The sequence below is a fragment of the Geotrypetes seraphini genome, chromosome 3 (assembly GCF_902459505.1).
Source record: "Geotrypetes seraphini chromosome 3, aGeoSer1.1, whole genome shotgun sequence".
In the NCBI taxonomy this organism is placed as follows: Eukaryota; Metazoa; Chordata; class Amphibia; order Gymnophiona; family Dermophiidae; genus Geotrypetes; species Geotrypetes seraphini.
Window position 1 is genome coordinate 341713075 of NC_047086.1, and position 27453 is coordinate 341740527.

Sequence of the window (27453 nt, forward strand, 5' to 3'; positions counted from 1 at the left end):
GAATCTGTTCAAGTTTGGTATTAATAGTAGATATTTCAAAGGAGCTGTTGGGATCCAAGGAGTGTAGCACATCACAATTTTCTTACCTGTAGATATCCCGGGCCATGCCAAAATCTCCAATTTTGGCCATTCTACCAGGCCCCTGGCAAGTAAGGAGGCAGTTCCTGGCTGCAATATCCCTGAAAATAAGACAGTCTTGGTTTTTTTTGCAAACATACAGCAAGAAATATTTTTCTTCTTGTTCATTTCGGTACACCAACAAATGCGCGGACAATCGCGCCCCGTCAATTGCACCCCATCAATCACGTCTCGTCAAATGCATGCACCGACAAGTACACGCAGGACAATGGCGCGCTGTCAATTGCGCTAGTGCTAGGGTAAGGTGTAGATGAGGAAAGGGTTCCCATAATCCTCATCTAAACCTTACCCTAACACTAGATAGCAAGTGAATATTTTAAGTGTGTGTGTGTGTGTGGGGGGGGGGAAGTTCACCCACCCTCAAAAAGAGGATTGCTTTGTAAACCTCAAAAGACAAAATAGTATCCGCTGTATGGAGCATGCCATTGTCCTTCGCGCATTTGACGGGGCGCGATTGTCCTTCATGCATTTGTTGGGTCACGGTTTATTTCATATGCTTTATCATTGCTTAATTCCACAGTTCCTCCATGACTTCTGCTAAGTGAACTGAGTGTTGTAACTAGAAATAAAGAGAAAATCTCCTGTAGTGGGATTTGGTATTGCCATTGTAACAGCCTGGCTGGGCCACGAGGCAAGGGAGGCCTGATGAGAAGGGTTTAAGGACCTCTCTTGGTCCTATCAAAACCTGGACATTCCCATCCTGGATTTCACTGGAGTTGCATTATGCATCAAGGGACTGTCTGCCAAGTCTCTTCCCTGAAGAAGCCCTTTCTGGAAACGTCAATCGCTCCTCCTAAACTTACTTGCTCCACTTCATCACTGACGCTGAAACCGTGGATTGAAGACAAAGTTTTATTTTATTTTTCTTTCCAGCTTATGATTTATCTTTAATCTTATCTATTGTTTTGCCTTTTGTCTTTGTTTTGTTCTATTTCTATCATTTAAATTTCTCCAGAATTCTACTGTTCAACGGCTCCCCCTTCTGCTTCTATTCCTTTCTCTCCTCTCTTCTACCTTCCAAAGTAATTAGATCAATGCTGTCTTGTTAAAATGTTTATTTTATTTTTATTTTTCCTCTAACTCTACTTTTCACTTCTCTATTACCCTCCAGGTACTTTAGTTAGATTGTGAGCCTTCGGGACAGTAAGGGAATTTTTCAAGTACCTTTCTTATTTCTAATCTTAATGTATATTTTCTGTAAACCGCTTAGAACCTAACGGATGTAGCGGTATATAAGAAATAAATTACATTACATTACATTACAAGGTCCATGCTGCAGACTCCAGGACAAAAGCTGGAAAAGAATGCAAAACCAGGAGCAATAAACTATGAGGGTGACGGGACAATCACGCGCCAGACACCAGCACGCCGACAATCGAGCGCTGACAATTTGGTGCGAGACACAAGTGCGCCGCGGGAAAACTTAGTTTTAAAGAGCTCCGACGGGTGTGTGTGTGTGGGGGGGATCCCCCTCACTTTACTGCATACTGTTCGCGCTGCCGTTGGGGTGGGGTTGGGGGTGCACCCCCCACATTATAGAGAAAACTGAACTTTTCCCCCCCAAAATCAAAAAGGTTCCGTTTTCTCTATAATGGAGGGTTCCAACCCCCCAACCCCTCCCAACAGCAGCGCAAACAATATGCAGTAAAATGTGTGTGTGTGTATGTGTGTGGGGTTTCTCCACTCACACTCCGCTTCGGAGCTCTTTAAAACTAAGTTTTCCCGCGGCGCGCTGGTGTCTTGTGCTACTCAGAACTGAAAGTGACGAAGGAATGCATGGAATGTTGGGGTGTAAAATTTATTAGCATTTGATTTCCTGCCTTTCAGAAAGCTTTCAGAGCGGTTAACATACATACAATTAAGATCAAACTTGTCCTCATGAATAGGGTTACCATATTTTAAAAGCAAAAAACCTGGACACATGGCCATGCCCTATTCTGCCACCAATCCCACCCAGTTCTGCCTCTGGCCCTACCTAGTTCCACCCCCCAGCCACGCCCCCTACAAAGCCCTCTCTTCTTCCCCGACGCGCTCCGGCCGTGTCTGGAGGGCCTTGAGCATGCGTGGATGTGTGTGAAGTCATCTGTGCATACTCAGAGGCCCTCTAGAGGCGGCTGGAGCTTGTCGGACCTTCTAAAACTTGGGCAAACTGCCAGGTTTTGGAAAGTCCATCTGGGAACCTGGACAGTCCTCTAAAAGGAAAACATGTCGGGGTTTCCATGGACATCTGGTAACCCTACTCATGTTTCATGTTCAAATCCAGGCTAACACCCATCTTTTTTGAGGCTGCTTTTAACTCCTAAACCTATGTATCATCCCCCAAATAAATGTAACTCCCCATGATCTCTCCTGTGTCCTGTTTGCCTGTCTTGAACTGCTTGTAAGCTCTTTAGAGCAGGGACTGTCTCTTACATGTTTGTGTACAGCCTGTAAACTTCTAGTGGCACTATAGAAATGTGTAGTAGTAACTCTAGATTAGATACTGGGTTGCATGGAACACAGAATGTGACAATTGGTAAGGAGTATGAGATCCATCTAGTCTGCCTGTTTTTTTTTTTTAATCTTTATTGATTTTCAAACTTTGACAGTCACTACTTTTCATAACTTACATATATTCTTAAAGTACCCCTCATTATTTATAGGACCCCTGAAGAAGACTTTTTGTCGAAACGTGGACTGTGTTGGGTCCTGCATCCCTAGCGGATTAGGTCCTTTAAGGCTCTTATGTGGATTACTTTACTTTTATGCGGATGATTTTATTTTATGTGGATGATTTTAGTGTACCTTTGGAACTTTGACATTTTCAAATAAAGTCCATTAAGGAACATCGTCATTCCACAGAGTTTCTTTTGGTTTCTTCAAACTTTGACAGTGCAATACAGTTAATTGAAATGCATTTTGAGGATTAAAATTACTAAATTATAATATTGTAATCACATCATATGTCTTATTGTATTAATAATTGGGAGGAGAAAATGATTGTTTTATGTATTACTTGTGTAGTTAATAGTGCGTTTTATGCAGTATTTTATGTTCAATTAATTGTTTTGCACTGTCAAAGTTTGAAAAATCAATAAAGATAAACCCCCCCAATGAGGAAGCATGGACTCACCTGTGAATAAAGTGGTTTTCTTCCAGATACTGGCAACCATATGCAATGTCATGAGCTATGTTCAGCAAGTCCAGCATGCCCAGGGGGGAGGGGTGGTTCTACATGAAAGAGGAAACCTGGTGCTGTCATACAATTCATCCTTATTGGCTATGATACAGAATTCAAGTCACAGTTTCTTTTCATCTGTTTCTCCTCCTCTACCAGATATCTTTCTTTCCTCCCTCCTCTTTTTCTCCTATTTGAAAGCTAACTTGTACAACTGTTGCGGGCACAATTAATGCCCTGATATTCAATGCCCCTATATGTCTGAGCACTAACATTGAATATCCAGGGGCCAAGTAGGCATGGGCTGGCTGCTGAAACTTATATGGGTTCTGACAATATTAAACTGGGACTCACAAAAGATATCTCTGTTTCTAAAAGGAAGCAATCTATCCCCATCCCCTGATTCTGTTATCTCTTCCCTCCCTCATCCTTGAACCAGATTCCCCCTTCCCCCAGAAGAAACTAGATTCCTCAGCAAGATCCCCACCTATCCCCAACACACTCCTATAGGCCACCCTTGGCCTACATTTAAGACAGGGCCAAAGGGCCAGCTCAAAGTACTCTATCCTCCCCCTCCTGTGATCGAGTATCTCTCCCTCTCAAATCTCCCCCTCCTGCGGGAACAGGTGAGTCACTGGCTCAGGGCACTGATGAAAAAGGGTGCCAGAATCCCAGACCAGTACCTATCCTAGAACAGTGATCTTCACTAATTTTTAAGCTGGGACCACTTTGGATCCAATGATCTGAAAGACAGTCACCAAGTATCTTCTCAAGCGAGGTTACAACACTGCTGACCAGTGTATGTCAGTGACATTTATCTTGCCAACTCACCTTTAAACTGTTTATTGGGCAAATCCCTAGGAGGTGGGCATTTCCAAATGCATTTTCTTCACCTACTGAGAAATGCCTTGCCTTCATGTATGTGGTAATTCATCCCATCCAATTCCCCCTCTCTGTCATGAACTTAGAGAGCCAGAGAGTAGCAGAAATAAAGACAGGATGTCCAGAGGTCTCCAAGAGCTGCCATTGGCCCCTGAGCCTTGTATTGAAGAACATAAGTTTGAAGATAGACTGGACTGGGATTTCAGTGCCCTTTATCACCAGATCCTTGGGCTAGGGCCTCACCTAGTTCATAGGTTGAGTCATCCCTGCTTTAAGATCCCTGGTGGTCTAGGAGTCCATAGAGCAGGAGTGATTCCCACTTGTTCTTGCCCATTGCTGCTCTAGCCCCTATAACACCCCTCTCCTACTTGGATTTAGGATGGCTGGTTAGTGTTGATTTCCAGTGGCACTATACAGTTATGTACTCTTGAATATCAGCAGATAGCCAGCCTGGTTATATTGCTTTGAGTATTGACCCCATGGATCTTCTAGATGTAGCCTTAGGATGTGCAGAAAGTGATTAGTCTGGTCAATGACCCAGTTTAGCAAATCAATGAAAACCATTCATTAGTGTGACCCCCCCAAAAAAATTCCTCTACCATAAAGACAGAGACAGTGGATTATTCAGAGTCACTGAGATTAAGTTGAAATTCAAATATTTAGCACAGAATGGATTACAATATTACATACACAGTAAAGGACATACCAGTTACAGACAAACGTGTATTCCTTGCACAGGAAGAAGTAGGAGTTAGTACTTCAGAACAGGGTTGAGTGAACATTCTGTATGGAGTCCATTTGAGGTTCAAAATTAAATGGTTAGGGATGCATAGTGGTAGGAGTAGGAGGCCCCTTTTCCCTCAGGGGAGGGGGAAGATTATAGTGGAACACAGATTCCTAGCTTTTAGTTGACCTCGATTCTCCCGCCAAAGCCCAGTGTACTAAGAGGGACTCCTACTGGTTCCTGGGGGAGGACAGAGAGAAAAGAATTGAAAATGAGAAAACAGTATTTTGGGAAAAGAGAGATGGGCTTGGTTATCTTTATTCTTCTGCCATTGCCCTGTCTGCTGAGGGAGACCTCTTTTTGGTTCCAAGGGGGAGGACAAACAGAGAAATAACTGCATGATCACTTGAAAAGATTGCTTGAACCTGATGACTGCCAACACTGAGTGAATTGTATATAGTTAAATTGGAAATCCGCAATCAAGTTAAATAAAAGGTTTGCTCAATTGTACTTTGGACTGGGCTGGATTTCTTTCAGTTAGGAAGCCATGCTTGATCTGAGTGGGTGGCGATTCAGATCCGGGATTACAACTCCTCCAGTTTACTGGTTATCTGGCTCCGGCCTACACCCAAGCTCAAGAGAGGCTGTGAGGTGAGGTCAGCATGACCTATGAGGATTGTGTGTGAAAATCATAATTCTTTTTGTGAGCCCTGGCGACAGGTAACTGACCTGAGGAGCTGGCTGGAGTCTGTGGATTGGCTGCGAGGCGGGACTAGGGATACATTAGCATATAATAAAAGAACTGGAGGAAGTCAACTTCTCTTGGTAAAAATGTGTTCAGCTGCAGAGCAATTGTGGAGCCTAATTTTTCCTCTACCTCAGGCTTTAGAAGATACGAGGGTAAAAGTAAAGGCAAAATATATTTAACGGCATTAATAGAAGAAACTGTGAGCAACTGAACATATCACTTTTCCACATAGTCTCCATGCAAAATGATGCATTTGTTGTATCATTCAACTAGCTTCTGCATTCCTGCAACGAGATGAGAGTACCACTTCCTTTATATCAGGGGTCTCAAAGTCCCTCCTTGAGGGCCACAATTCAGTTGGGTTTTCAGGATTTCCCCAATGAATATACATGATATCTATGTGCATGCACTGCTTTCAATGCATGTTCATTGGGGGAAATCCTGAAAACCTGACTGGATTGCAGCCCTCAAGGAGGGACTTTGAGATCCCTACTTTACATCATCATGCTTTGTCTTTTGCTCTCTGGGTCACAGTGATGCACCCATGTCTCGTCACCTGTGACAATTCTCTCCAGAATACTCGGATCTTCTTCATACCGTCTCAGGAACTGGGTCGCAACCTCCACACGCTGTTGCTTGTGCAGATCAGTCAGCTGTTTGGGACCCCATCGTGTGCAGAATTTCCTGTATCCCAAGTCATCGTGCATTATGGCAAATGCAGATCCTTAGCCGATATCCAAATTTGCAACCAACTGAGACGCCATTATCTGTTGGCCTTCTCTAATCAAGGCATCCGCCCTGTCAATGTGCTCTTGTATGATGGGTGACCAGAATGACCTTCGTTGGTTACACCTTTCTTCCTGCTTTAAACCTTTTTACCCACTCATGAACCTTTCACTGATTCATGGTGCTATGTCCATACGGAGTGAATATCTGACAGTGAATTTCCACAAGTTTCACTCCCTCTGCCCAAAGAAAGTGCACTACTGCATGTTGTTCTTCGATGGTGACTAAAGGCTGACCACTGCATTGTGTGTGGACAAACTACCCAACAGGCAATGTATGAGTACATATGATGCATTTCGCTAGCTCTTTTCCGGTTAGTGTGTAATTTAATAATTGCCTTTAATTTTTGATTTGCCCTCGTATAACAGCCAGTCCTACAGCGTTGGGTAAGAATGTTTCTTTCTCTAGACCTGATGGAGAGCTTGCCTTTCCTAGTACCCTGCAGGAACTACAGTGGTAGCTCACTCTTTTTGTAATGTGAGCTAACCAGCAAAAGATGCAAGAATGCTGCAGACCACCTTCATAATTTGGCTTATATTCATGAATATAGGGGAGCCATGTGCTATGAGTCAATATTATACACAGCAGATTCTATATACCCAGATATTGGGTTGTATCAATAGAAGTTTCGTCAGCCGAAAGCCTGAAGTCATAATGCTGTTGTACAGGGCCATGGTGAGACCTCATCTGGAGTACTGTGTGCAATTCTGGAGGCCACATTACAGTAAAGATGTACGCAGAATTGAATCGGTTCAGCGGACGGCCACCAGGATGATCTCGGGGTTCAAGGGTCTCTCGTACGAAGAGAGACTGAACAAATTGCAGCTCTACACTCTCGAGGAACGTAGGGAGAGGGGAGACATGATCGAAACATTTAAGTACCTCACGGGACGTGTCGAAGTGGAAGATGATATTTTCTTTCTCAAGGGACCCTCGGCCACAAGAGGGCACCCGCTCAAACTCAGGGGCGGAAAATTTCATGGCGACACCAGAAAGTATTTCTTCACAGAGAGAGTGGTTGATCATTGGAACAAGCTTCCAGTGCAGGTGATCGAGGCAAACAGCGTGCCAGACTTTAAGAATAAATGGGATACCCATGTGGGATCCCTACGAGGGTCAAGATAAGGAAATTGGGTCATTAGGGCATAGACAGGGGGGCGGGTAAGCAGAGTGGGCAGACTTGATGGGCTGTAGCCCTTTTCTGCCGTCATCTTCTATGTTTCTATGTTACTACCTGCATACTATTTAATCAAAACTGGAGTTTGAGAGATTAGGGACTTTTCTGCCAAAGACAATTTATTAGAATAATTCTTCCAAACGATACAGCTGAAACGCCAAATTCATGTCAGCGCACGAGACAGCTCAGGAGACTCCAGGAGTTGTGAGGATTCACTGTGCCATGTAATAGCTATCACTCTCTGGACAAATTGGAGGGAGGCGGGCTGAGAAGGCGTAGTGCTTATTGTGATCTGACTCTGAGTCTCACCAGCAGGGGCATGAAAGCCTCCAAAGTCATCTCTGCCTACTGAAAAGTACGAGCTATTGCAGTTAATTTGTTTGATGCAGAGGGTGTGCTGGGAGAGAAGGCAAAGGAAAATATCGTTGGTTTGTGTCACATTGCTTAGATTTTCTGACCTGGCGAACAACTAGATATAACCGAAAAGAATTGACCCCCAAAGTATCCTCAGAGAAGAGAATCCAAAAGAAACAAACAAAAATACCCAACAAACTGTGGAGTGACAATGTTCCTTAAATGGACTTTATTAAGAATGTCAAAGTTCCAAAGGTACAATAAAATCATCCTGAGGGTCCTATAATGATGAATATGTGGAAAAGCTGATATGCAGAGAACCTATTTACTTTGGTTGCAAGCAGCGTCTCACTAACAGCTCTCCACATATCAACTTTTCCACGTATTCATCATTATAGGACCCTCAGGGACCCCTGAAGAAGACTTTTTGTCGAAACGCGGACCATGTTGGGTCCTTCGTCCTTAGTGGACTAGGTCCTTTAGGTTTTTATGTGGATTACCTTATTTTTATGTGGATGATTTTATTGTACCTTTGGAACTTTGACATTCTTAATAAAGTCCATTTAAGGAACATCATCACTCCACAGTTGTTTGTTTGTTTTTTTTTGTTTCTTCTGAACAACTAGATATGCCATACAGAGGCATAGGGAGGGAGGTGCCTAGGGCAGATGGTGAGAGTTTAAGTCACGCAGAATATCTGTCCCATAAAAAAAAAGCAGAAGCCCTGACTTTGTTTTATAGTTCTTTATATTGTAATTTGCTTTGAACCTTTTGTTGGGAGTTTGCAGATTACAAGATGTATATTACATTACAAATGATCCCAGAGTGTAGTGACATCATAGGGCTTCATCTTACCAGTCTAGGCCGTGTCTCCCTAAGGAAGGATTTCAGGTCCCCTCCAGCCATCAGCTCCAGCAAGATAAAGCGAGGCAGGGTCTGCAGGCTCACACCAATGCAACGCACAATATTCTGGTGGTTGAATTTGCTGCAGAGACATAAGAACCTGAGTTAGAATGACAATATTGCTACGCTTTACCAGAGGGGTAATTTCAAAGGGTACTTTCCTTTTTTGGAGAAAGATTCAAAGCTGTTTAATTTCTCTGCCAACGGGAATCCTGAAATCGTTTTTCGTTTTCCTACCATGCAATGTCAGAAATATCCATATATGACATAATATCTAATATGCTATCTCTTTCTATCCTGAGATTGCTTTTCTTCTGTCTGGTAGAGGAGGAGATGGTGGGGAGAAGGCTGGAAAGAGCTAATTTAATTTATCTATGCTGATTTCCATTATTTAAGTATTTTTAGTTTTCAAGGGAGGAGCATAAGGTGTCTAAGTCATTCAGGGCCTTAGGCCCCTCCCTATGCATCACATGGTACACTGGGGTGGGGCCTAAGGCCCAGTGGCGTAGCAAGCTGGGTGGAGGAGCAGGAGGTGTTTACGGTTCCTCCTGCTCCCAACAAGAAAGGTATGAGGGGAGGGGAGTGGGTATTGTGGTGGCAGGAGGGAGTGGGCATCCCTCCTGCCATATTTTTCAGTGTGGTGGGGGGAGCGCCGATGGCAGGAGGGAGTGGGCATCCCTCCTGCCACATTTTTCAGCGCGGTGGGGGGAGCGTCGGGTGTCAGGAGGAAGTGGGCATCCCTCCTGCCATTTTTTGGGGTTCGGGCTGTTAGCACAGGGGGAGGGCTTTTTTAATGGGACAGATGGTATGTGTTTAAGTCATGCAGAATATCTGTCCCATAAAAAAAAAGCAGAAGCCCTGACAGCAATGACAGGGGGCTGCTTCTCCTGTCACTACTATCAGGGCTCTGCACCGACTCAATCGCTCACTGAGCAATTGAGTCGTTGAGTTTGCATGCCCCTATTCACTTGATAATGAATCAAACACTGTTTGAAAATCAGCCAGAGATTCAGCCAACAGCGATTGAGTCGCTATCTTTAGTGTATCTGGGCCTTTAGCCAGAGGTGCCTAAACCTTTACACTCAACTATGCGATCCATATATACATGCATAAAGCAGTTATGTATATTAGATTATCCTTCCTGCAGGGAAAGGGAAGGAACTTTTGCAACTGACAAAACAAATTGCAGCCCAGACAGATGAAGCAACATTTTGTAGGGATGGACCTTCTGAGAAATCCAGATGTGACACCATATAATACTGTAAATCACAGGTGACAATTCCTCATACATCATGGGGTTTTTCTGTAACACCCTCATTCATTTAAGAAGCAATGGTGAAGCGCTCCTGTGGAGAAAGAAGTCTATATCTCTGATACAGTACCTGATGATAAGAGCTTCCATGAGGAAGTCCAGCTCATCTTGTTCGGAGCATACTTCAGGCAATGTCTGGAAATACAGGTGGGAAAAATAGTGTGGTTTAGCAGTTTATCTCTCTACTTTGTGCACATACATCTTCAGAATGTCCTTTTGATGCACAGCTATATCAAGGACACACATTGCCAAAATAACAGAAATTCAAGTTCCGGGGCTTGAGAACTATAGTTCAATCTTCTTTATATTTTCCACCGCTTGCTCCCAGATAAAGGCTCACCGCTTGTTCCCAGATATAGGCTCACTTCATAGGGTTCCCCCCCAATCCAGGCTCACTTCATAGGGTTCCCCCCAGATGAAGTGAGCCTGTATCTGGGAACGATCGGTGGAAAATATAAAGAAGATTGAACTATAGTGCTCAAGCCCCAGAACTTGAATTTCTGCTATTTTGCATTTTGCCACTGAGAGACTGGACACTTTGCAGATAAGCGAAAAGTTAATTTTGCTTACTTAGGGGTCCTTTTACTAAGGCCCGCTAGCCGATTTAGCGCTCGTTAGATGCTAACGTGTCCATTATATTCTATGGATGCATTAGTGTTTAGTGCGCGCTAATATTTAGCGTGCACATAATTGGCTAGCACGCCTTAGTAAAAGAGGGGGGTTAATGAATTTGATTTGAAGAATTGATTTGATTAAAAGAATAGAACCGGTAATGGAGTTTTTTTGGCCAAGAATGTGTTCCCTGCGTCAACTTTATGTTTGACGCTAGATAAGTTCCTGCTGAACACGGACGTACGCAGGTAGGGCTAGTCTCAGTTAGGGCGCTGGTCTTTGACCAGAGGGCCACTGCGTGAGCGGACTGCTGGGCATGATGGACCACTGGTCTGACCCAGCAGCGGCAATAATTATGTTCTAGTTTATCTATATCTCTCGGGACACTGAGGTCTTTTTCTCGATTTACTTGGTTAGTCACCTAATTAAGGGTATCCTTTTATTAAGGTATGCTAACGATTTAGAGCGCACTACAGATTAGTGCGTACTAAATGCTACGACATCCATTATATTCCTATGGGCATCTTAGCCTTTAGCGTGCACTAAATCAGTTAGTGCTCCTTAATAAAAGGACCCCTGTTATGCTTGTATATTAGGTCCTTTCACTGACAATTTTGGATGAATGATTTTTGGTGATTAAGTTTATATTTTTCATTCAACTTGTGTGGTCAAAAGCATTTGCATGTCAACATTTAAGCATGGGAGTGTGGGTTCAAATCCCTCTATGCAAGCCCCAGGTACACTAGATAGATTGTGAGCCCACCGGGACAGACAGGGAAAAATGCTTGAGTACCTGAATAAATTCATGTAAACCGTTCTGAGCTCCCCTGGGAGAACGGTATAGAAAATTGAATAAATAAATAAATAAAATAAAACTTAATCCCCCTCATTGCCCCAGGTACACTAGATAGAGTTTGAGCCCACCGGGACAGATAGGGAAATATGATAAAGTATAAGTGGTATATAAATAATAAAATAAAAAAAATAAAATAAATGCCCAGGTACACCATGTTTATGACAGGAACAGGTGCACATGCCTAAATATGCCACTTTAGAATGTACATGAAAGTATTCTATATACTGTATATTGAAATTTTGAAAATTGCATCAAATCAAAATAATCTGAATAGCAAAAGAAATTAGGCAGGTAATAATAAAAAAAGCAGGAATAATTAAATAAAATAACATTTTCTTTCAGTACTGAAATCAAACAAGCAGTGAGATCCAAGAATGGGAAATTAGGAGACATGAAAGTATTCTACAACTTAAGCATATAATTAATTAAAATGTCCATGCCCCGCCCATGCGCCTCACCATGTGAATGCCTCCTTGCACGGCTTATGCACTAATATTATACAATACCACTGTCTACGCACATAGCACATGTGTGTCTAAATGTCACATTTATGTGTGTAAATGTTAGGATTCTACCATACGAGTGTGCAAAAGGCACTTACATTTAGGCCCTAAGGGGGCATTTCTGTAATTTGGCACTGAGAAGTAGGTGCTTCAATAGGGCACAATTATCACTAGTTTTATAACAGCACTGAGACACACATGCCATTATATAATACTAATGCAGACCTGCTTTGGCATGCCTAAAGTTAGGCGTGATCATTCATGACAGGCCAATGACTGGTGTAAGTGGGTGTGTGTAGGTGCATCAATCAACGCAGACACCGATCAACGTGCCCTTGTAGTTATGTGCTAGTTATGTGCGACCTCACCAGGAGTATTGCGTTCAATTCTGGTCTCCTTATCTCAAGAAAGATATAGTGGCGCTAGAAAAGGTTCAAAGAAGAGCGACCAAGATGGAAAAGGGGATGGAACTCCTTTCGTATGAGGAAAGACTAAAAAGGTTAGGGCCCTTCAGCTTGGAAAAGAGATGGATGAGGGGAGATATGATTGAAGTCTACAAAACCCTGAGTGAAGTAGAACAGGTACAAGTGGATCGATTTTTCACTCCGTCAAAAATTACAAAGACTAGGGGATACTCGAAGTTACAGGGAAATAGTTTTAAAACCAATAGGAGGAAATATTTTTTCACTCAGAGAATAATTATGCTCTGGAATGCTTGCCAGAGGTTGTGGTAAGAGAGGGTAGTGCAGCTGGTTTTAAGAAGGATTTTGGACAAGTTCCTGGAGGAAAAGTCCATAGTCTGTTATTGAGAAAGACATGGGGGAAGGTTTGATAGCATGGAATATTGCTACTCCTTGGGTTTTGGCCAGGTACTGGGGACCTGGATTGGCTACCGTGAGAACGGGCTACTGGGCTTGATGGACCATTGGTCTGACCCAGTAAGGCTATTCTAATGTTCTTATGTACTTTATCTAATAGTACCTAGTGCACATACATGCAGCACTGCTGATAATTGGGGCCAATGAAACACGTGTAGCTTTTTGGGGTCTAAGAAAGATGTGATCTTTTTTCATGTTGTTTTTATTCTTCTTATGATTTACTTCTGTATTTCCTTAGCAAGAGTTATTCTTATAATTAAATTTAAAATGTTATAAATAAAGGAACCCGCCCCCCACAAGAAGCTTGTTTATAGAATTTCCCTGTAAGATTAGAGAATTAGGGGGCAAATGGGTAAATACATCTGAAGAAGGGAATTTTTTTTCTGTGAAATTTTTGTTTTCTTATTTTTTCCCCTCAGAATACTTTATATACCTTTTTCCCTACAAAAAGGGGAAAAGATGATTGATTCGAATATAAACTGAACTCATGTCAGTCTTGCGAGGTTAGTGTGGGAGTGAGTGGCCTAGTAGCGCTTCTGCCTCAGCACCCTGAGGATGTGAGAATCCCAGCCTGCTTCTTGTGACTGTGGACAAGTCACTTAATCCCTCCATTGCACCAGGTACCACAGTTAGATTATAAGCCTGCAGGGACAGATAGGGAAAATACTTAAAGTACCTGATTACTATTTAATGTATTGGGTGAATCTCTTCATGAAAAGGCAGTAAATAAACATAGCAATCACTGCAGAAACTTGCATCAGCCATTTTGAGTAGTGAAAGAGCATAGGAAGAACTCTCTTGCCCTGGCCTCTGATATCAGGGGCGGGATCGCAGCAGAGGGAATGTGCTGCGGAGGACGACGGCAGCCTGCTAGGATTGCTACAGCACCGGTGATCCTCTGCAGGCTGCTCTAATTAATTGAAGGTGAGACTGGGAGGCCAGGGGGGAAGCCAGAGGATACTACAAAGAGCGCCTATGTAGCACTTCCTGACTGACACTCCCCCCTAATCTCTAAAGCAGGAGCAGCAGCGGCGGTGGATGGACCACAAGAGGCAGAGCTGCCGCTCCTGATTTAGGAGACCTGAACGAATCAGCAAGCCCAATTTTGTTTAAAAACGAATTGATTCACCAAAGTGAATTGATGAATCGATTTGAATTGGCGAATCGGGCAGTACTAGACTCGAATATAAACTGAGACCCCCATTTTTGAGCCATTTGTTTGACCCAAAAATCTAGGTTTATATTTGAGTATATATGAATATATATGAGTAATAATATTGATGCTGAAAAGTATCCTTCTGAGCCTTTCCCTCTGCTGCTTAGTGCATTGGCTTCTCTCCTGTTCAGTATCACAGTTCCAGCATTCTAAAGCCATGGAGGGGCATAATCGAAAGGGATGTCTAAGTCCGTTTACGTCCATCTCGCAAGTCGTCCAAAGTAAAAAACAGCTTAAGACACATTTTTAAAAAATACATCCAACTTTTTTTTTGTTTCGAAAATTGTCTAATTATACATCCTGTCGATCTGATCATCCAAGCCGCTAAATCGTCCATCTTTATACCACATTTCCGTCCAACTTTTCATCCAAGTCAAAAACGCCTAGAACAAGCCCTGTTGGACATGGGTGGGGTCTGCAAAGTGATGGATTGCACACCCAGACATGCCACCTAAATAGTGGGGTACCTTACAGGGCACTGCTGTGAACTTCACAAAAAGAGTGCCATGTCTTCTCCTCCCTACAGCTCCCTTATAGGTTACTGTGAGCCCCCCAAACCACCTACAGAATCCCCTAGACCCTCTTATCTACCACCCCAATAGCCCTTATGGCTGCAGGAGCCACTTATATGCCTGTACAAAAGGGTTTTGGGGGTGTATAGGGGAGTGCACATGTTTAAGTATCAATGCAGTGATTACAGGGGCTTATGGGCATGGGTCCTCCTCTCTATGGGTCCCTAACCCACCCCCAAGACGACTTAAGCTGCCTCTGTGCTGGACGATTAGGCTTTCCTATGCCAGGCGGCCAGGTGATGATGGTCTGGAGGCTGAATTTTAAAGATGTGATTAATATTTTTATGGGGGGGGGGGGGGGGGGGGGGGTCAGTGATCACTGGGGTAGTGTGTGGGGGTCTGTGTTATGTGTTTTCAGTGCTTAACTGGTGACTTTTGGTGGGTTTTTGTGACTTAGACCATGTTTTACATGGTCTAAGTCACAACGTCCAAGTTCCGTCGATTGTGGGCTGTATAACTTTCGGTTATACATGCTGTACGACTAGTCTAAGCCGTCCCACGTCCTGCCCAACTCACGCCCTCAACACTCCTCCCGAAACGCCCCATTTAGTTTTGGTCGTTCAGCGGCACTATGAAGGCCTAGGTCATTTAGAAATACGTCCAGAATCCGTTTTTAGTATCAGCACTTGGACGTTTTTGAGAAATGTTAGTCCAAGTGCCGACTTAGGCTGGTTTTTGGACATACAGTGGTACCTTGGATTACGAGCATAATCCGTTCCAGGAGCATGCTTGTAATCCAAAATGCTCGTTTATCAAAACAAGTTTCCCCATAGGAAATAATGGAAACTCGCTTTGAACGTTGAACGTTCGACGTGAACTCTCAGGCCTTGAGCATGCGCACATGCTCAAGGCCCAGCACCGGAGGCACATCTTCGGGCATCGGCACAGCACAGCACAGGACATGCTGGTGCCGGTGCGGAGGCTACATCAAAGTAAGAAGAGGGTTCGGGTGGGTTGGGGGGACCTCAGGTCGCGGCAGGGGGGTGCCCGATGGCGGCGGGGGGGGGGTGCCGGATTGCGGGGGGGAGAGTGCCGGTTCGTAGGGGAGTGCTCGCAAATCGAGGCGCGCTCGGTTTACGAGGCACCAAGTTTGCAAATGTTTTGCTCAACACTCGCAAACCGGTGCACTCGTAAACCGAGGTACCACTGTATTTCTCTTTCGATTATGAGCCCCTTACTGAGTAACAATTCCATAGTGACCTATGGTGGAATTCCTTTGTTGAACAGTAGTTCATCATATTTACCCTAATTAGTTTAACATTATCTTAAATTGCCACTGTAATTTATTTAGGAGGCCATGCTTTCGGGAACAGTACATATGAAAGAATAAATCAAATTGAGGCTTTGGAGTAATAGTATTAACACAGCCAATTATTGATACTTACTTTCACAGCCACTTTCAAGGGATTGGGGTCATTTAGGCTTGCTGACACTTGACCTTCATATACCTCGCCAAATGCTCCATGGCCAAGACCCCTGAATTAAAAAGCAAACTTGTTACTTCATAGTTCAGCAAAAAGGCAGTGAATCCATCTAATTAAGGCTGCTCCCACCTCTTGGTGTGTTCTAAAAAGCCTGCAGGGACTGATTCTGGGTGCAAGTTAACTGCGGTATGTTTATTTCGTCTCTGCATGCTTGATGGGTTATATAGCAAAACTCAAAGTTATTGCACAGTGTTAAATTGTGTCTTCAGCAAAATGGTACAAATGAGATCCAGTAAGTGTGACACTGATGGATGGAATAGTAACTAATCTGCTTCTGTCTTGAGCGACTTACATAAGAATTTAATTTAATTTATATCCTGCTTAACCACAAAGTTCTAAGCGGATTACAATAAAAAGATAACACAATATAAAAAAATTTACAAACCTTTAAATACATCTTAAATACCTCCTACTTTAATCAAAAATATTTCTGAAATAACCATCCCTCCCTTTTAGCAAGCTGCGATAGAGATTTATATCACGGCCCAAAGCGCTAAATTCTCCGACGCTGCTCCGACACTCAAAGAATTCCTATGGGCGTCGTCAGAGCATTTAGTGCCCTGGGCCACAGTAGAAACCTCTATTGCGGAATTATGTACTACTGAGGTGTACTTTAATTGTATTTTACTTAAATTACTATAATCAATCTTTTTGTTAGTATATTCAAATATTTTGAAAGTCTATACAACACTATTTAAACAGATGTTATTATCTTTTAACAATGCTTTTATAATTGTAATTTTTATTGTTGCGGTCACTTCAAACATTTTGATGGTAAACCCTGAAACAAAGCATTACAATAATCAATTCATGACAAATATAAGCATACGCTACCTTTACCAAATCAGACTGAGAAAAGCAGTGACAAATTTTCCTAAGGTGATATATGTAAGAAAAACATGTACTGACAATATGAGAAAAATGACTATCAAAATTCAAACTAGAACCACCCATCTCAAGATAAACCAATGGTCTCAAACTCAAACCCTTTGCAGGTACTTGAAGGGCCTCAGAAAAAATAGTCAATGTTTTATTAAAGAAATGATAATTTTGCATGAGGTAAAACTTTTTATAGTTTATAAATCTTTCCTTTTGGCTAAGTCATAATAATAATATTGTAATTTATAGCTAAGAGACATATGATCAAGAAACTGTTTTAGTTTACTTTTGTAATTATGATAAATATACCGAGGGCCTCATAATAGTACCTGGTGGGCCGCAAGTTTTAGACCACTGAGATAAACGGACTCAAATTGGTATAAGTATCTCTAAGAATCTACAAAAGCTCAGTTTTGGAATGGTTTGTGTCTGTTCACAGTCAACAATTCATTTATTTTAATCAAACTTAAGATTGTGAACCCACTAGGAACAGAGAAAGCACCTGTATATTGTTTGTAAACCACAGAAAAGCATTATATCAAACTCATGATACCCCCCAACCTCCAAATAAGAAAACTTCCAAACTCATAGTAAACTCTGCTATGTATATTGGTATTAGATCACTATCCTTTTTCCCTGAAAATAAGCCCTATCCCAAAAATAAGCCCTAGCACGATTTTTAAAGATGCTCCTAATATAAGCCCTACCCCCAAATAAGCCCTAATTAAGATCAACCCCTGAAGCCCCCCTGATGTCCCCAGTACTCCCTGACTCCATTCCTGTCCGATTCGCCGAAAAAATCAGACTCTTTGATTCAGCAACCCCCACCCCAGTAAGATCTGACATACCTCCATTCCGAGGCCTCCTAAAGCAGCGGTGGCAGCAGCGCTCTGAACAGGCTGCTTCATGGCCTTCCCCACTGGAGCCTTCCCTCTGCCGCATCACTGAGCGCTGCCGACGCTGCTGTCTTTAGAGGCCTCAGAGCGGAGGTATGTAAGTCTCACAGTGAGAGGGTCGGTGGGGTACTGCTGCACAGGGGGATGGCAGGGAGGGATAGAAAGATGCTGCACATGGAGGGGGGGGGGTGAGAAAGGAAACAGGAAGAATTGGGGTGGGTAGAGGGGAGGAAGGGAATGATGATTGTTGTACATGAAAACAAATGGCATCTCCCGAAAATAAGCCCTAATGCATTTTTTGGACCTAAAATTAATATAAGACACTGTCTTATTTTCGGGGAAACACTATGTGTCGAACAATAGGATAAAACTTGCATCAAAAACCTTGTACTGTACTTGGCACATTGTAACCTGTTAACTGTATATTATGTATGTTAACCTGTAACCCGTACTGAGCTTTTTGAGGAGAACGGGATAGAAAACGAATTTAATTAATTAATTAAAAGCTTGTAACTCCAGTCCTGAGTGTATCACAACCGGGCTATAAACTTTCACTGTTGCCATTTTTGCTATGGCTGTTATACAGCTTATACTGTAAAATGAGAATAATAAAAAGGCAGATGGCTAAGGTTCATAAAGCATCCTTGGATTAATTCTGAGCCACTGCATTTGTCTTTAATGTCTGAGTCACTCTCGTGCTGCCTATGATTGCAATGATGCTCTGGCACTGCATTTGCTAGACAAAGTCTATATTTCTTTTTTTATTTTATTTCATGGTTAATCAACTCCGGAGGTAAAACAGTTGGGAGGCAGAATAATAACATAGTTGACCTTATGTGTAGATATTGAAGTTGTATTATGTGTTGTTGGTTATTTTAAATGCTGTTTTGGATCAGTTGCCATTGTGATATGGATTAATGAGATGGTACAGTAATTCTTCATAAAAGTTTATTTGCTGTTCTGTCTTATGGCAGGATGTGGCAAATGTTCTTTAGATCTAGGTATCAGTTCAAAAGTTTAAGAGGCAGTGGCTGAAAGCCTTCTCAACACTTCCTTGTCAGATCAGGAAAGGAGCAGGGAAGCACATGGGAAGGTTTAGATAGCTCTCTGGCTGCTGGCTCATATATTTTTGAGGTTCCTCCTCCTGGTCTGCTGCAGATCCTTTAAGACCTAATTTACAAAGGCTGTTTTCCCATTCTGTGCCCATTAGAGAAAAAATCTTAAAATCAGGCTCTTAATGTGTAGCTGTTTCTCCCTTTCCCTTAGTCCTCATTCCTATCTTTATCCAGCCTCTCTAATTCTCTCACCTCTTTTCTCTGTCCTTCCCTAGCTAACCTGTCATCTATCAAATCACCTCCTAGGAAGTAATCCACCCACCACTGTTCTACTAATCTCTCTTTCTCTCTTTAACTTCCATCTTCTTCCTTACCACTTCTCTCCTTTTTAAACCACTACATCCAGTCCTCTAGCAAGCTGGCTACAGTCAACCTTAGCTGGTCTGAGCCAGTGACTCCTCCTCTTACTCCTTTGCTTGTTGACTGTGATCTGTTGCTATCTGCTGTGGGTTTCTGATAACTTTGATGCCACTATCTCCTGCTCCATCCCATACTCTTTCCGTCTCAAGCAACATTGCCATTGTGACCTTCTAATACCATCTGTTACTGCCCAATAGCCAGGGCAGGATTAATTCATCGAGGGCCCCTAGGCACACAAGTACACTGGACCCACTGCCCCGCCCCACCCCAACATGCGCCTAGGCGGAAACAGGAAGCTGCATCAGAGGGAAGCTTTGGGCAAGTAGCACCGCTTGCAAAATTACAGTTCGGGGGGGGGGGGGGGCACGTTTCCGATCGGGGGGACCCGTGTTGCTGATCGATGCTGGAGGGGCCCATCGCCGTTTGGAAAAAACAATGTTGATGCCCTCCTTCATTGGGTCCCCTTGACCATTTTGGGCCCTAGGCACATGTCTACTGGGCCTATTGGTTAATCCTGCCCTGCCCATAGCTACTATGGTCTCAGGTTTTGCAAGACTTGTACAGGCAGTCGGTCAGTGCATGAGTTATGCTGATGCAGGAAGCAGTTGTTCTGTAACACCAGTAGTGGCACAAGAAGGACATTCAAGGCAGGCAAAATTCAGGGTGCCATGATCAAATTTCTATGTGTCACGGTGCATGGGATTTGTAAAGTCCTGCCTTATGGGCCTTATGCATAAAAACATTGATTCACAAACCAGTCCTGGAGTACCCCAACTAGTCAGGTTTCTAGAATATCTTCAGTGAAGACGCATGAGATAGATCTGCATGTGTTACCTCCAGTGCTTAAATATTTATCTCATCATATTAATTGTGATGTATTTAATTAGAATGGTTAACTGTAATCTTGTGTATTAATGCAAATGCAAACATTGTACCCTAGCCATGCAACTTGGAGGCCAACAACAATCACTATGGAATCCATCTGAATCTGTATTTTAATATCCGTTACAGATGTCTTTGAAAACTGCTCTTAACTGACTCCCCAGTCATTAGTAGAAAAATATATCCTGAAATTCTTAGTGCCATGGACTTCACTCTACTGCATCCCTGCCAGTGAAGAAACATGAAGTGACATCATTGAGAGCGGGAGATGGTAGAGGGAAGCCTGCAGAGCTGCTTAAAGGAATGCTGCCAGTGACGTCCCAGAGGTAGATCGGGAGGAGCTCAGAAAAAGATGGGCAGATGTCGGGCCTCGCTCGGTTGGAGGAGAGGGAGAGAGGGGTTGAAGTGCCACTGCTGAGGTGTTTTGGGGGCCTCACTAGACTGGGTGGGCTTGAGGCAAGAATGGATGGACCTGCACTCATCCAGGTTCACCCATTGCTACCTCACTGCTATGGATGATTATCAAATACATTGATGTGGATTCAATAGCAATTCATGTGCATAAACGGTCTGAAAACTGCCTTCCCTCAATATAGATAAAAATGGTGGCATAGCGAAGGTGAGAGGCGCCCCTCCCCTGCCCTCGTCTCTGCCTCCTGCTCCTTCTCTGCTCCCCCCTGCCACAGGTGCGCCCCCCTTCCCTTCCCTTATACCTCTAGTTGTTCACTGCCATGAGTAACAACTTCGATGTGCTCCTCGCGACCCTGGTGACTCTCCCTCCGACGTCACTTCCTATGCGCGACACCCAGAAGTGACATCATCGGGAGAGCTGATGCGGTCACGAGGAACATGTTGAAGTTGTTGCTTGTGGCAGTGAACTAGAGGTACATGGGAAGGGGGGCGCACGTGACGAGGGGATGAGTGGGAAGAGGCGGAGGGGGGTGGAGAGGGGGAGGGGTGCTGGCGCCCCCACCGACATGGTGCCCAAGGCGGACCCCCCCCTTACTACATCACTGGGTAAAAGCACTTTTAGATGAGATGTTCTAGTCTTTGACCAGTTAGCTTCATTTGTTGATCAAACATACGTGCTTTCATAAAGGCCATAGCACTGAAACCATCATTGCAGTGCTTCTATGCAAAGTATATCCCATCTTCGACACTGGGAAAATTGCCCTTTTTGATCTCATTAGACCCGTCAGGAGCCTTCGACCTTATCAATCAACAAGCAGCTTCAAGTGTGGCGGGATATCAAAATAAAGTGTCCTGAGAACCCTTGAAAAAACCGCGTTTTGCGGTGAAACGGGTCCCCTTCGGGCTTGTCAATACTTTAAGTGATTTGCTGTGTATAAAAAGAAAAAGTGAAAAAATAATAATGAATGTATCATACAATAAAAATTGGTTTACACAAATAAGGAGGTGGAGGTAATTTGGTCAGTGAAGGTACTCTTAAATCTTAAATGACTTATTGGACTGAGATATCCTGGGATTGAATCATCCCTATCCAAGCAGGTTATGGAGACCCTTTTACTCCATGATCTCTTTCAAATACCCTTCAGTGGGATTTAGTTTGGACTTGAGGATTGTTCTTTACTTTTACCTAAGCTTTTCAGTATTTTTCTTAGTCCTCCGATGACCCTTGTTTAGGAATTTGGCAGATCATTTTATGCTTACGCTGATGACATCCTATTCTACCCAGTGGTGCATATATCACCTGATTTTTTTATTTATTTGGATTTAAGTGCTTTTTTCATGAAGAGATTCACCCAAAGTGGTTTACAATACATTGAATAGTAATCTTAAGTATTTTAAGTATTTTCTAGTTTGCAGTACTGTCTTAAATCTATATCCTTCTGGCAAAGGAAGGAACAGGTTGTCACTGGGGACCCAAAGGTTACTAGCAAGCAAAAAGTGACCTGTTGAAAATTAACGCTATGAATTCTTTGCAGAAGGAGATGGGCTCTCTCACTTTCTCATCCAAACACATCTGCTATTGTTACAGATGGATTTACCTGATAAGAGAGATGTTTTTGCGGGGCACCTCTTTGAGATCACCGATGGAAGTCACCTTGCCTGCAAAGCAGTAATTGGGGTTGTAGTCAGTCATAATTGTGGAGGTCCGCAGCTTGCTCAGTTTGTAGTCAGGGCTCTGCAGTTCCATCTGCATGGGCTGCAATTCCTGATGCTTCCGGCGGTACACTACAAATGGACCAGGGAAACCGTCAAGTCAATATTCAGCCACCCTGGACAGCAGTTTCTTTAAACACCAGCTGTAGTGGTCAAAAATATCCAGATATTCATTGCCTCTATCCAGACAGTGGCTGGTACTGGATATCAAGATAAGGTGGTCAGCAATGGAACGTATCCAGATAGTGGCAGTATTCAGTTTGCTATCTAGATAACTTAACTAGATATCATAGCACAGCTTTTTCTCTACTCTAAGTTATCTGGATATCAAAATAGTGGCTATATTCAGTCTGCTAAGTTCAAGAACCGCCCTGCCTCTGCCTATGCACTGAATAGTGCTGATGTGGTCTGTAAGGATATTTAGAGGAACTATCTAGAGCAGTGGTTCCCAACCCTGTCCTGAGTGATCCCCAGCAAATCGGGTTTTCAAGATATCCCTAATGAATATGCATTTTATTTTATAAACACAAAGAGCTATATTTGCTACAAATTAATAAATTAAAATTCCCACACATGAATATGCATGAGAGAATTTTGCATATAATGGAGGAGACAGGCATGCAAATATATCTCATGCATATTCATTAGGGATATCTTGAAAACCCAACTGGCTGGGGGTCCCCCAGAACATGTTTAGGAACCACTGATCTAGAGTAGAGGAGTGGCCTAGTGGTTAGAGTTGCTGGTTCAATCCCAGTGTTGCTTCTTGTGACACTGGGCAAGTTACTTAACCCTCTATTGCTCCAGGTACCATAGTTAAATTGTGAGCCCCCAAGAAAGTACCATATTTTTCGCTCTATAAGATGCACCTGACCATAAGACGCACCCTAGATTTAGAGAAGGAAAACAAGAAAAAAAAAACATTCAACCAAATTCTCTCTGCCAGGCTCTGCACCCAGCCCCACACTCCTTGCCAGGCTCTGCACTCTGTCCCCCTTCCCTGACAGACTCTGTACTCTGTCCCCCCCCCCTTTGGTGGTCTAGTGGTAGGCTGGGACAGGGCACAGGAAAGACTAGGACAGGGCACATGGTAAGCCGGGACAAGGCACAATGTAAGCCGGGACAGGGCACAGGGCTGGCTGGGATAGGGCACAGGGCAGGGACAGGGCAAGCATGCTTAGTAGCAGGCAGGCAGGCCTAGTGGCCTGGTGATAGGCAGGCAGGCCTAGTGGCAGGCAGGGCCCCCCCAGCAGGGCCCCTCCAATAGGGCCCCCATACCGAGACAGGCAAGCAGGCAGGCAGGGTCCCCCCTTTACCTCAATTCCTCCCGCAGTCCAGCGCTCTAGGGCAGAAGCTTTCAGCCTCCTGCCCTTTTTTCCAGCTGACTCCCGAGCGGCAGGGCACTTCCTCCGGCTGACTCCCTCTTGCCCTTTCCTCCAGCTGACTCCCGTGGCGCAGGACAAGGCAGGAAGCAAAATGCTTGCACATGCTTTCTGCACCGCATTCACTCAGATGCTGCGTCAGAGTCAGATGCTTCGTCAGAGTCAAAGTGGTGCAGAAGGCAGGTGCGAGCGTTTTGCTTCCTGCCTTGTCCTGCGCCGCGGGAGTCAGCTGGAGAAAAGGGCAGGAGGGAGTTAGTCGGAGGAAGGGCCCTGAAGAGAGATGTTGCTGCTTCGCTGGCTCTTTCCCAGTCCCGATGTTGACGGGAGTCCTCGTGTTTCAAGCAGGGCAATGGCAGTATTTAACCTCTGCACCGTCAGAGGTACTTTTCCCTTTTCTACAGCGCCGCCGGAGCTGAAAACTTTTTTTTTGTCTGCTGTGGTGGTTTTATGCTGCCTTCCCCCGCCATTGATGAAATCAGGAAGCTGAAGAGGCGTGCTTCAGCAACTCTTCCTCCGTGCCGGTGTGGAGCGGCGCTGAGGGTAAGCTTGTAGACAGTGGTGTCTATATAGAGGGAGTCAACCGGAGGAAAGGGCAGAAGGCTGAAAGCTCCTGCCCTACAGTGCTGGACTGCCAAAGGAATTAAGGTCTGGGAGGGGGGGGGGCAGGTATTAGCTCTATAAGACGCACCCTTATTTCCAACCAATTTTTTGGGGAAAAAAGTGCATCTTATAGAGCAAAAAATACGGTACTTAGAGTACCTGATTACTATTCAATATAAACCACTTACGGTATATAAATAGATATCTTGATTGGCAGCATTTATTCAGGTAGCAGGTGCTAATCCACTTAGCAAGTGTTAATTTATAAATTAATGTATGTTAAACTGATTTAACAAATTTTTGGGAGGTACACAAGTGAACCAAATGCATCCCTAGAAAATAAGAAACAGATAATCCAATGCTTGCGGTGCATATCAATCCAATGCACAGATCATCATGCTGCAATGCTTCCTATCGTATTCCAACACTCACCAAACATAATCCCCGAAAAGGCCAGAATAAGGGCTGCCACAAGTGCTGAAGTCACCACGGACATGACCAAAGAAAGAGGAAGATGAGATTCAGGAACACTGGGTACTGGATAGACTGGAGGAAAATAGAGGGAAAAAAAAGAATGTTTATACATTTAGTGAGTCCCTTCCAGCTGAATGCAGTCTAAGGATAAGATGCAAATTATTTGTTCTATTAATACAAGAGTTCAACAGAATAGCTCATCTTAAAATCTGCATGGCCATGATTGTCTCTGCATGTTTAATTAGCAATGGGGAAAAGAAAAGTAAGAGAATGGCCTCAGTACTAAAAATAACCCTTAAATTGTATTGTTGTTTTTTTTATCCTGCATTTTCTCCATATTGATTGCTCTCTGTTTTCTCATTGGGCTCAATCAAATGACAGCTTAACATGTGCAGAATTTCACTGGTTATCAGAAGGTCCAATAGGAAGAAGATGTTTCTGCAAAAAGTATATGGCTGGCAATTATAATGTATTCCGTTTATCAACCTGTCTTATCTTCTTCAAAGGATATTACAGCACAACATAATAATACACCGAGATGGTGTCTCAGGTCCTGATTATAAAAATGGCGTCCTGATTGTAGGCGGAAGTAGGCGTCTTACTACCATCTAATGGACCAATCGGGATGCACATTTAAAAAAAAAAACCAAACTGATATGGCAAATGACACCTACAATGTAGGCATCATTCATGCATTGTCACGGGCAGGGTATTGCAGGGCAAGATCCAGAAGTGGACCTGTATTCCTTGCCCAGATGATGCCAGGGCATCCCAAATCCACATGGGGGAAATTAGATGGGCAAAAGTAAAGGTTCCCAAAGTAACAGGAGAGAGGTTAGTTGCCAGACCAAACCTTGGGCTTCAGTTTCCCAGGGGAGGGGAAGGGAACTCCCCCCCACATCTGAGCCCATAGAATTGAATAGTAGAGCCAGACCCATAGCTGAGTTTTAGGAGAGATAAGGGAAACCTTGCACCCTTGAGAGGGAACTTAAAGCAAGCCTAATGTTTTCAAGGTGGAGGACTTAGGGGAGAGCATCAGCCTTCCTGTGAATACAGATGTGGAGATGATTGAGGCTCCTGAAGGTGCCTTGTAGTCCTCACCAGGGAAACTCTTCCTGATGGAACTCTCCATCATACCAATTCTTCAGAAAATCCCCGAAAACCCACTTATTCGACAGGTTTATCTGATCCTACGAAACCCATCCAGCCTACCTACAATCCCAACATGTACCTCCTCCTACCTGTGCAACCCACCCTCTTCCCTCCCCCCTCTAAACCTATGCTGTAATCTCCCTGTTCTCTTCACTTGTATTGATACCTGCGATATCCACACTGTATTTCTACTTTACTGTATACCATCTTGAACTGAAAAGGTATGACGGGATATAAATAAAGCTATTATTATTATTAAGATAGCATTCAGAATGGGGAAGGAAAAATTCCCATGGAAGTTCTTTTGGCCAAGTGAAAGATTAGCATTATAAAACTGCCCTGTTTTGTTTAAAGCTTGAAAATAAAGTGTTTTGTTTTCCTGCAGTGTGCAAGATATGCTGATGTGCCTCAGTCTATGCCCCATGGAGGGGGAGGGTTTAGAATTACTGAAACTATTCAGTATGGGCGGTAGGAATTCAAAACCTTGGGATTCAATTCTATACCCTAGCACCATGCCGCTCCCTGAATGGCTGCCGTCAGTTCTCATGAGTCCTGCGAGGCAAAGGGCCAGGCTGGAGCGCGAAAAGCTCACTCCTGCCTTGTGCACCGCTGGCCATAAGATATGAGGAGGCAGCTGTCCAGCAAGGGAGGAGCAGGAGTATGGAAAGCTTGCTCCTGTTGATACACCGCTGGACCACCAGAATTAAAAAAGGTACTGGGGGGTGGGGGGAAGGGAGGTGGTTAAAAATTTTTTATATTCGCTTCATAAAACACACAGACATTTCCACCCACTTTTGGTAGGGAAAAAAGTGTGTCTTAAGGAGCAACACAAAAGCTCCTTCACTTAAGAAGAGCTTTCATAGCTTTAATCTGGCCACCAGCCAGCCCCCTGGACGCTCTGATATAGGGTCAGTTGGTAACAGGAGCTAGACTTGTTTTCAAAGAATCTAAGAGCCAAAAAGGTACCAAAACTAACCAGATGACCACTAGATGGATGAAAGCATGGTCCCTCCACACTCCTCCAGTGGTCACTGATCCCCTTACACCTACCAAAGATGTGAAAGAAACAGGCCATACCAGCCTCTATGACAGCTGCAGATATTATGGGACATCCTAGTACAGCAGAAAGCAGGTGTCTGTAGTAGCCTCGTGAGCGGTGTAATGAACCATAGAGAGGGGGATCCAGGCCCATATCCTATGTTCCCCACTAAATTTATAATGGAAAGTGTGATCCCACCAAAACTCACTCAAAATCTACTGTACTGCCATACAGGTGACACCTGCAGC

The 27453-nt window shown here is 43.7% G+C and overlaps 1 protein-coding gene across 3 annotated transcripts in view; it reads right to left on the minus strand.

Moving 5' to 3' along the window:
* The window catches only part of ALK (ALK receptor tyrosine kinase), a 792617-nt gene that overhangs the window by 18386 nt on the left and 746778 nt on the right, over positions 1-27453 (minus strand). For all 3 annotated transcript variants that reach the window (XM_033937961.1, XM_033937960.1, XM_033937962.1), the window contains 7 exons: positions 24973-25086; positions 22444-22630; positions 16204-16294; positions 10252-10316; positions 8822-8951; positions 3251-3348; positions 87-179 (listed from right to left, as the gene is read on the minus strand). In XM_033937961.1, the coding sequence (XP_033793852.1) occupies positions 87-179; positions 3251-3348; positions 8822-8951; positions 10252-10316; positions 16204-16294; positions 22444-22630; positions 24973-25086 (778 nt within the window). The remainder of the gene's footprint in view (positions 1-86; positions 180-3250; positions 3349-8821; positions 8952-10251; positions 10317-16203; positions 16295-22443; positions 22631-24972; positions 25087-27453) is intronic.